General features: G+C 37.2%; 1 protein-coding gene across 1 annotated transcript in view; it reads right to left on the minus strand.

Moving 5' to 3' along the window:
• Window positions 1-7,519, minus strand: part of rapgef1b (Rap guanine nucleotide exchange factor (GEF) 1b) — a 145,355-nt gene extending 137,836 nt beyond the window's left edge. The window contains exon 1 of the mRNA XM_061908220.1: window positions 7,144-7,519. Coding sequence (XP_061764204.1) covers window positions 7,144-7,171 — 28 coding nt within the window. The 5' untranslated portion in view covers window positions 7,172-7,519. The remainder of the gene's footprint in view (window positions 1-7,143) is intronic.
• Between the last annotated feature and the right edge of the window lie 4,083 nt (window positions 7,520-11,602).

Consider the following 11,602-nt stretch of genomic DNA (forward strand, 5'->3'; position numbering starts at 1 on the left):
ACATCATGTATATGAACTGTTGAGAGGCATTTGAATAATTTTATAGCACTTCATAGGCAGAAGAGAGTGACTAACATAAGCTCCATTGTTAGCTGACTTATTTACAATTATTTATGAGTTAGAATGCATTATTTATGATATACAATACATTTCCAGGGAGCAATGAAGCGAAGAAACACCTCGCCAGTCAATCATGTCAAAATAGCTTGTGATCACAGCACCGCTTTAAATAATCGGGGTCTCTGCAGGTTTCAACAAGCCAAATTTAAGACTTTTTTAAGACCATAATGAATACAATTTAACACCCATCGATACAGGCGAAAAAGTACAAAAGACTTTAAGGAAAATTGGAGGCCAGGAAATACTTGCACCGTATATGAATTTATTCACAGCTCTTTCATATTGGAATAAAAAACGCTTAACCTAACTAAAAACACCAGAAACCTCTCTGTTGTGAACCAAGATTTGTTTAGAAGTCAGAATAAAAAAATGCCAAACTATAACTTCTGACCGGGCAGCACAGTAAGTCTGGCTGTGTAGTTAAAGTTAAAATGAAAGTACCACTGTCTCACACACACTAGATGCGGTTAAATTACTCTCTGCGTTTGACCCATCCCCTTGTTCCACCCACTGGGGGGTGAGGGGTGCAGTGAGCAGCAGCGGTGGCCACGCTCTGGATTTATTTTGGTGATTTAACGCCCAATTCCAACCCTTTATGCGGAGTGCCAAGTAGGGAGGTAATGGGTCCCATTGGTATAGTCTTTGGTATGACTCGGACTGACGACTTCCAATCTCAGGGCGGACACTCTAACCCAGTGGTTCTCAAACGGGGATACGGGTACCCCTGGGGGTACTTGAAGGTATGCCAAAGGGTACATGAGATTTTTTTTCAAATATTCTAAAAATAGCAAGAATTCAAAAATCATTTCTAGATATATTTATTGAATACTACTTCAACAAAATATTGATGTAAGTTCATAAACTGTGAAAAGAAATGCAACAATGCAATATTCAGTGTTGACAGCTAGATTTCTTGTGGACATGTTCCACAAATATTGATGTTAAGGATTTCTTTTTTGTTAAGAAATGTTTAGAATTAAGTTCATGAATCCAGATGGATTTCTATTACAATCTCCAAAGAGGGCACTTTAAGTTGATGATTACTTCTATGTGTAGAAATCTTTATTTATAATTGAATCACTTTTTTATTTTTCAACAAGTTTTTAGTTATTTTTATATCTTTTTTTCCCAAATAGTTCAAGAAAGACCACTACAAATGAGCAATATTTTGCACTGTTATACAATTTAATAAATCAGAAACTGATGACATAGTGCTGTATTTTACCTCTATCTCTTTTTTTCAACCAAAAATGCTTTGCTCTGATTAGGGAGTACTTGACTTAAAAAAATGTTCACAGGGGGTACATCACTAAAAAAAGGATGAGAACCACTGCTCTAACCACACAGCCACCGAGTATATTGTTACGTTACAACGTCTTCAAAAGTCTAAACATTTCAAAGCGAGACTGAAGTTTATGCACGATTTAAATAAAAGCAACGCCAATAAATTTTTAACACCAGTCAAAATCGTATTTAAGAGCCTTTTATGAGATTTTATACATTTTAAGGCCTTAAATTCAAAATTATTGGATTTAAGACTTTTTTGTAGACTTTTTAAGACCCTGCGGATACCCTGATAATGATTGTAAACGACAATATAAGTGCAGTTCCCCCTTGATGCACACTTTTCCTAACTTAGTCAAAACTTTTTTTTTTTTTGCACTTTCTTCTAATTCCACTGGGAATTAGTCAAGTAATCTCCTTCTGTGGTGGTTTAACCCCTCTCTGCAGGGTCTATAAGCCTAAACAGATCAGTGATTTCTGTTAACACCCGCTCATCCTTACAAAAGTTCCCTGCCAAAAAAGGCTGCAATAGTAACAAAAAGTCTGTTAGTGAAACTGTGGCTCTTTCACTGGGGAGACATATTTGGGTAACAGGGAGGCATAGGGCCAAAATGACCTAACACGGATGCCTGAGGAAGCTGATAAACGCTGATGACACTCTCTGGATGTGAATGTGTAAAAGTCATCAGCAAGACAATCGGAAGTTTCCACGCGTTGTGGTTGGGATGACACAGTGTGTGTGTGTGTTCTTGTATTTCTACCCTTCTTGAGACATCAACAAGGAAAAGTACCTTCCATAATGAGGACCGGTGAACAAGTTAGGAATTAAAACATGGTCTCAATACGGAAAACCATTGCATCTAATAGAGAGCCAAATACTAGAGTGTGTGAACATTGCTTCAAAGTCAGGATTTTTTGTTGCTTTAATGTGCATACAAAAGTAAACAACAGGTGCAAAGGCAGCAATATATGATACAGTAAGACGGCAGCTAACGAAGGACTTCCTTGGTCATCCCCGAAAAAACTTGCCAGGTGAAAAGTTGACTTTTGTCAAAATTTTGCAAAGTAAAATTCCAAATATTATTAGAATATTGCCAAAATATTAGTTTTTTTTATAAAATTGTGACTTTTGTTGAGTAAAATTACGACTATTTTCATAAAATTGCCAAACTTTTAGGCTTATCTTGTAAAATTGCGACTGTTGTTGAGTAAAATTCCAGAGGTCTGAAGAAGGTAACAACTACAAGAAAGTGTGTTTGTGTCCTCAGTCAAGTAGACAGCTGTTTGGATGCAAAAACCAGCGGATGTGTGTAAAGTTTCCTGACCAAAGCAAAGCAGAGGGACCACCACACGGTCTCCGTAGACCTTTGCTTCATGTCTCACACGGAACAACACAATATGCATAAGAAAGAAAAAGAGACAATAATATTTAATGCAGCACACTGGCTAACGGTGCGGCTAACTGGCAACTGGAATGCAAACCGTTAGCTGGGGAGTGTTTCTAAGTCCGGAGCAAAGTGAAAGCAATGACTTTTATCTTCAACATTTCTTACGTTTCTTGGTGAAAAGTGAAAGTGAAGTGCTTGGACGCCATTCAAACACGCCTTTGGAACACCAAATTTATGGTGGTCTCAAAGAGGAGGGATTTTACAAATGTACAGTGGGTCGGTTTTAAAAGTGCTCCCCCTCTAAACAACATATGAAATAACAAGTGTGTGTAAGAAATTGTAATCTGCCCCCTTTGCCCAAAGTTAAATTAGAAAAATAAAATGTATATAGAGACATACTGTAATAACGTGAAGTAAATAATAAAGATTAAAAACCAATACCCAAAAAAAATTTTTTTTTTTTTTTTTTACTAAAACCATTTTGTCACAATGTGTCGACTTTTTTCTTATAAAATTAGGAACTTTCTCATAGTCTTTCAGTTTCTGTAATATTGCAATATTTTCTCGTAAAATTATTACTTTATTATGTAAAATTATTACTTTTAATGCAAAATGGTGACATTTGTCATAAGAAATTCTGACTTTTATCACAGTATTGCCCATTTTTTAGTTGTTCTTGTAAAATAGTGACATTTTTTGAGCAAAGTGATGACCTTTGTCACAATTTTGCCAAGTCAAATGTCCGATTAGTCAGACTTGCGTTGAGTAAAATTACGACTTTTATTATAACATTGCCAACATTTTAAAGTTTTCTTATAAAATGGTGACTTTTGTCGGGTAAATTACAACTTTTACCGGAATATTGCACAAAACGTTGAATTTTCCCTGTAAAATTCTGACTTGCGTTGAGTAAAATTACGACTTAATACAATACCGCCAAAATTCTAAGTTTTTCTGGGGAAAATCCAACTCATTTTCCACAACAAGCTTTTATAAATTTGCATGGTATGTATATATTGTTAATGTTGTGAATACAAATCTTTATATATCTAGAAAGGGTGGACCTAGAGAGGCAGGCATTTTTGGAGGTCTCAAGAAGATAACAACTACAAGAAAGAGTGTTTGTGTCCTCAGTCAAGAAGACAGCTGTTTGGATGCAAAAAGTAGCTGATGTGTGTAAAGTTTCCTGACCAAAGCAAAGCAGAGAGACCACCACCCGGTCTCCGTAGACCTTTGCTTCATGTCTCACACGGAACAACACAATATGCATAAGAAAAAAAAAGAGACAATAATATTTAGTGCAGCACACTGGCTAACGGCGCGGCTAACAGCTTGTGGCCACTGGAAAATGGAAATGCTAACCGTTAGCTCGGGAGCGTTTCTAAGCCCGGAGCAAAGTGAAAGCAATGACTTTTATCTTCAAAATTTCTTCCGTTTCTTGGTGAAAAGTGAAAGAGAAGTGCTTGGACGCCATTGAAACACGCCTTAGGACCACCAAATTTATGGCAGTCCCAAAAAGGAGGGATTTTACAAATGGACAGTGGGTCGCTTTTAAAAGTGTTCCCCCTCTGGCCAACATATGAAATAACAAGTGTGTGTAAGAAATTGTAATGTGCCCCCTTTGCCCAAAGTTAAATTAAGAAAATAAAATGTATATAAAGACATACTGTAATAACTTGAAGTAAATAAAAAAGATTAAAAACCAATTCCCCCTCCCAAAAAATCAAATTATTTTTAACTAAAACCATATTGTCACAATGTGTTGACTTTTTAAAATAAAATTAGGAACTCTCTCATATTCTTTCAGTTTCTGTAATATTGCAATATTTTCTCGTAAAATTATTATTTTAATATGTGAAATTATTACTTTTTAATGCAAAATGGTGACATTTGTCATAAGAAATTCTGACTTTTATCACAGTATTGCCAATTTTTTAGTTGTTCTTGTGAAACAGTGACATTTTTTGAGCAAAGTGATGACCTTTGTCACAATTTCGCCAAGTCAAATGTCCGATTAGTCAGACTTGCGTTGAGTAAAATCACGACTTTTATTATAACATTGCCAACATTTTAAAGTTTTCTTATAAAATGGTGACTTTTGTCGAGTAAAATTACAACTTTTATCGGAATATTGCACAAACGTTCACTTTTCCCTGTAAAATTCTGATTTGCGTTGAGTAAAATTACGACTTAATATAATACCGCCAAAATTCTAAGTTTTTCTGGGGAAAATCCAACTCATTTTCCACAACAAGCTTTTATAAATCTGCATGGAATGTATATATTATTAATGGTGTGAATACTAATATGTATTTATCTAGAAAGGGTGGGCTTAAAGAGGAAGGCATTTTTCGGAGGTCTCAAGAAGGTAACAACTACAAGAAAGTGTGTTTGTGTCCTCAGTCAAGAAGACAGCTGTTTGGATGCAAAAGGTAGCGGATGTGTGTAAAGTTTCCTGACCAAAGCAAAGCAGAGAGACCACCACCCGGTCTCCGTAGACCTTTGCTTCATGTCTCACACGGAACAACACAATATGCATAAGTAAGAAAAAGAGACAATAATATTTAGTGCAGCACACTGGCTAACGGCGCGGCTAACAGCTTGTGGCCACTGGAAACTGAAAATGCTAACCGTTAGCTCGGGAGCGTTTCTAAGCCCGGAGCAAAGTGAAAGCAATGACTTTTATCTTCAAAATTTCTTCTGTTTCTTGGTGAAAAGTGAAAGTGAAGTGCTTTGACGCCATTCAAACACGCCTTTGGACCACCAAATTTATGGTGGTCCCAAAAAGGAGGGATTTTACAAATGGACAGTGGGTCGGTTTTAAAAGTGTTCCCCTTCTGCCCAACATATGAAATAACAAGTGTGTGTAAGAAATTGTAATGTGCCCCCTTTGCCCAAAGTTAAATTAAAAAAATCAAATGTATATAGAGACATACTGTAATAACTTTAAGTAAATAAAAAAAGAGTAAAAACCATTCCCCCCCCCCAAAAAAAATCATTTTTTTTAACTAAAACCATTTTGTCACAATGTGTTGACTTTTTTCTTATAAAATTAGGAACTCTCTCATATTCTTTCAGTTTCTGTAATATTGCAATATTTTCTCATAAAATTATTACTTTATTATGTAAAATTATTACTTTTTAAAGCAAAATGGTGACATTTGTCATAAGAAATTCTGACTTTTATCACAGAATTGCCAATTTTTTAGTTGTTCTTGTAAAACAGTGACATTTTTTGAGCAAAGTAATGACCTTTGTCACAATTTGGCCAAGTCAAATGTCCGATTAGCCAGACTTGCGTTGAGTGAAATCACAACTTTTATTATAATATTGACAACATTTTAAAGTTTTCTTATAAAATGGTGACTTTGGTCGAGTAAAATTACAACTTTTATCAGAATATTGCACAAACGTTCAGTTTTCCCTGTAAAATTCTGATTTGCTTTGAGTAAAATTACGACTTAATATAATACCGCCAAAATTCTAAGTTTTTCTGGGGAAAATCCAACTCATTTTCCACAACAAGTTTTTATAAATTTGCATGGAATGTATATATTATTAATGTTGTGAATACAAATATTTATCTAGAAAGGGTGGGCTTAAAGAGGAAGGCATTTTTCGGAGGTCTCAAGAAAGTAACAACTACAAGAAAGTGTGTTTGTGTCCTCAGTCAAGAAGACAGCTGTTTAGATGCAAAAAGTAGCTGATGTGTGTAAAGTTTCCTGCCCAAAGCAAAGCAGAGAGACCACCACCCGGTCTCCGTAGACCTTTGCTTCATGTCTCACACGGAACAACACAATATGCATAAGAAAGAAAAAGAGACAATAATATATAGTGCAGCACACTGGCTAACGGCGCGGCTAACAGCTTGTGGCCACTGGAAACTGAAAATGCTAACCGTTAGCTCGGGAGCGTTTCTAAGCCCGGAGCAAAGTGAAAGCAATGACTTTTATCTTCAAAATTTCTTCCGTTTCTTGGTGAAAAGTGAAAGAGAATTGCTTGGACGCCATTCAAACACGCTTAGTTCGCTAGCAGGGGCAGAGCGCGAAGATGCCGGTGGAGCAGCCTGGTCGGTGCTAAAGCTACAGCGAAAATATTAGCATTGTTGGTGTCAAGGCTGGAGGAGAAAAGCAGTTATTTTTAACTCCAAATTTAAAAAAAAAAAAGCCCGGAGGAGGTCGAGCTCCTCCGCGGTGCACCCGAAGGCGCCACGACCCTGAGAGGTGAGGGTCGAAAAAGCTCAACCGGGAGGCCCGACTCAACAATGAGTGTGTACGCCAGCCAGGACCCCCAGGATGTGGGGGCGAGCGAAGTACCGTTACTCGGCGTTCCGAGCCGGGGCAGGACTCACCTTGCTTGCTCTCGATTTTCCCCGACATTTTCCCTGTCTCCTTCTCCTCGGTGGCAGGCAGCCGTGTTGCCCACTCGCGGTTCCGACGAAACGTTCGCTTTACGGACGAGCCTCGCCGCCGCCGACTAGTCCCTCATTTTGCCCGCACCGTAAGGGCCGTCAGACGGTTCCGGCGGGGGGAGAAGCACGCATTTGTAGGCCGCACACATGGCGCGGACGAAAAAAACAAAAAGCAAGATGTCTTAGTCCGTCTCTGGGTGATCTTTCTCTGGGTCCACGGTCACCATACATCCACTCCACACACGCACACGGTAAACACGCTCAAGCTCACACGCTTACGTCTTTAGCGACTGTTGTGTTGCACCAGCGACGCCCTCTGGTAGGAATGTGTAACTGCAAGCTGTCAGGGGATGGGCGTGTGTGTGGAGCTCAAGGTTGGGAGACGTAAATGTAAATAAATATTAACAACAACATCAATAAAAGATAATAAGTCATCTACCCGTCCAAGCCCCAGGAAATATTTTTTTATTTCCTAAACAGGGGCCCAGCGTTTCACAGCGTTATTTCAAATAGACCAGTGACGTCATCCAGTACCCTATCTCAGCGGTTCTCAAATGGGGGTAATTGAAGGCAGTGGTTCTCAACCTTTTTTTCAGTGTTGTACCCCCTGTGAACATTTTTAAATTCAAGTACCCCCTAATCAGAGCAAAGCATTTTTGGTTGAAAAAAAGAGATAAAGAAGTAAAATACAGCACTATGTCATCAGTTTCTGATTTATTAAATTGTATAACAGTGGAAAATATTGCTCATTTGTAGGGGTCTTTCTTGAACTATTTGGAAAAAAAGATGTAAAAATAACAAAAAATTGAAAAATAAAAAAGTGATTCAATTATAAATAAAAATGTTTACACATAAAAGTAATCATCAATTTAAAGAGCCCTCTTTGGGGATTGTGATAGAGATCCATCTGGATTCATGAACTTCATTCTAAACATTTCTTCACAAAAAAATAAATCTTTAACATCAATATTTATGGAACATGTCCACAAAAAATCTAGCTGTCAACACTGAATACTGGATTGTTGCCTTTCTTTTCACAGTTTATGAACTTACATTCATATTTTGTTGAAGTATTATTGAATAAATATATTTATAAAGGATTTTTGAATTGTTGCTATTTTTAGAATATTTTTAGAAAATCTCACGTACCCCTTGGTATACCTTCAAGTACCCCCAGGGGTACGTGTACCCCCATTTGAGAACCACTTCTTGAAGGTATGCCAAGGGGTACGTGAGATTTTAAAGAAATATTCTAAAAATAGCAACAATTAAAAAATCCTTTATAAATATATTTATTGAATAATAATTCAACAAAATATGAATGTAAGTTCATAAACTGTGAAAAAAAAATACAACAATGCAAAATTCAGTGTTGACGGCTAGATTTTTTGTGGACATGTTCCATAAATATTGATGTTAAAGATTTCTTTTTTGTGAAGAAATGTTTGGAATGAAGTTCATGAATCCAGATGGATCTCTATTACAATCTCCAAAGAGGGCACTTTAAGTTGATGATTACTTCTTTGTGTAGACATTTTTATTTATAATTGAATCACTTGTTTATTTTTCAACAAGTTTTTGGTTATTTTTATATATTTTTTTCCAAATAGTTCAAGAAAGACCACTACAAATGAGCAATATTTTGCACTGTTATGCCATTTAATAAATCAGAAACTGATGATATAGTGCTGTATTTTACTTTTTTATCTCTTTTTTTCAACTAAAAATGCCTTGCTCTGATTAGGGGGTACTTGAATTAAAAAAAATGTTCACAGGGGGTACATCACTGAAAAAAATGTTGAGAACCACTGCCCTATCTAACCAAATCACCCTAAAGTTGTTAGTATCTATCTATCTAAGGAGGGATTTTTAAAATGGGCTGTGTGTTGGTTTTAAAAGTGCTCCCCTTCTGGCCAACATATGAAATAACAAGTGTGGGTAAGAAATTTAAATGTGCTTCCTTTGCCAAAATTCCATCCTTCCATCCATTTCTACCGCTTATTCCCTTTGGGGTCGCGAGGGGGCGCTGGTGCCTATCTCAGCTACAATCGGGCGGAAGGCGTGTACACCCTGGACAAGTCGCCACCTCATCGCCTGGCCAACACAGATAGACAACATTCACACTCACATTCACACAGTAGGGCCAATTTTAGTGTTGCCAATCAACTTATCCCCAGGTGCATGTGTTTGGAAGTGGGAGGAAGCCGGAGTACCCGGAGGGAACCCACGCATTCACGGGGAGGACATGCAAACTCCACACAGAAAGATCCTGAGCCCGGGATTGAACCCTGACTACTCAGGACCTTCGAATTGTGAGGCAGACGCACTAACCCCTCTCCCACCGTGAAGCCCTTGGCCAAAATTATATAAAAAAAAAAATCATATAGAGACATAATGTAATAACTTGAAGTAAATAATGAAGATAACCAAATCACTCTAAGGTTGTTAGATAAATAGATAGATCAATAAAGTACTATCTATCTAAGGAGGGATTTTTAAGATGGACTGTGTGTCGATTTTAAAAGTGCTCCCCCTCTGGCCAACATATGAAATAACAAGTGTGGGTAAGAAATCTAAATGTGCTGCCTTTGGCCAAAATTAATTTTAAAAAAATCTATATTGAGACATACTGTAATAACTTCAAGTAAATAACAAAGATAACCAAATCACTCTAAAGTTGTTAGATAAATAGATAGATCAATAAAGTACTATCTATTTAAGAAGGGAATGTTCAAATGGACTGTGTGTCGGTTTTAAAAGTGCTCCCCCTCTGGCCAACATATGAAATAACAAGTGTGTAAGAAATTTAAATGTGCCCCCCTTTGCAAAAATTAACTAAAAAAAAAAATCTATATTGAGACATACTGTAATCACTTCAAATAAATAATGAAGATAACCAAATCACTCTAAAGTTGTTAGATAAATAGATAGATCAATAAAGTACTACTTATCTAAGGAGGCGTTTTTCAAATGGACTGTGTGTCGGTTTTAAAAGTGCTCCCCCTCCGGCCAACATATGAAATAACAAGTGTGTGTAAGAAATTTAAATTTGCCCTCTTTGCCCAAAATTAATTAAAAAAAAAATCTATATTGAGACATAGTGTAATAACCAAGTAAATAATGAAGACAACCCGATCCCCCTAAAGTTGTTAGATAAATAGATGGATCAATAAAGTACTATCTATCTAAGGAGGGAGTTTTCAAATGGACTGTGTCGGTTTTAAAAGTGCTCCCCCTCTGGCCAACATATGAAATAACAAGTGTGTAAGAAATTTAAATGTGCCCCCTTTGGCCAAAATTAATTAAAAAAAAAATCTATATTGAGACATACTGTAATAACTTCAAGTACATAATGAAGATAACCAAATCACTCTAAAGTTGTTAGATAAATAGATGGATCAATAAAGTACTATCTATCTAAGGAGGGTTTTTTCAAATGGACTGTGTGTCGGTTTTGAAAGTGCTCCCCCTCCGACAACATATAAAATAACAAGTGTGTGTAAGAAATTTAAATGTGCCCCCTTTGGCCAAAATTAATTAGAAAAAATAAAATGTATATAGAGACAGAAGTAAATAATGAAGATAACCAAATCACCCTAAAGTTGTTAGATAAATAGATAGATCAATAAAGTACTATATATCTGTCTAACAACTTTAGGGTGATTTGGTTAAATGGGGGCAGCACGGTCGAAGAGTGGTTAGTGCATCTGCCCCACAATACGAAGGTCCTGAGCAGTCCTGAGTTTAATACCAGGCTCAGGATCTTTCTTTGTGGAGTTTGCATGTTCTCCCTGTGACTGCGCGGGTTCCCTCCGGGTACTCCGGCTTCCTCCCACCTCCAAAGACATGCACCTGGGGATAGGTTGATTGGCAACACTAAATTGGCCCTAGTGTGTGAATCAATCAATCAATCAATCAATTAATGATTATTTATATAGCCCTAAATCACCAGTGTCTCAAAGGGCTGCACAAACCACAACACAAACCACAACATCATCCTCGTTGTGAGTGTGAATGTTGTCTGTCTATCTGTGTTGGCCATGCGATGAAGTGGCGACTTGTCCAGGGTGTACTCCGCCTTCCGTCCGAATGCAGCTGAGATAGGCGTCAGCGAACCCCCGCCACCCCAAAAGGGACAAGCAGTAGAAAATGGATGGATGGATGGTTAGATGGGGGGACTGGATGACGTCACCAATCTATTTGACTGCACTCGGTTGTGCTTCGTTTGGGCTGCAAACAAGGCCCAAACAAATGTAACATGTTTGGGGAGATTTTAATAGTTGAGGGAGGTAATTATGAATATTAACATGTTAATTACACAGTAATACTAAAACAAAAAAACAAAAAACGAGAACAATTTAAAAACTGTAACGGCACAAAGGAACACGTAAGGAACACT

This window comes from Nerophis ophidion, linkage group LG08 (assembly GCF_033978795.1).
Source record: "Nerophis ophidion isolate RoL-2023_Sa linkage group LG08, RoL_Noph_v1.0, whole genome shotgun sequence".
Classification (NCBI taxonomy): Eukaryota; Metazoa; Chordata; class Actinopteri; order Syngnathiformes; family Syngnathidae; genus Nerophis; species Nerophis ophidion.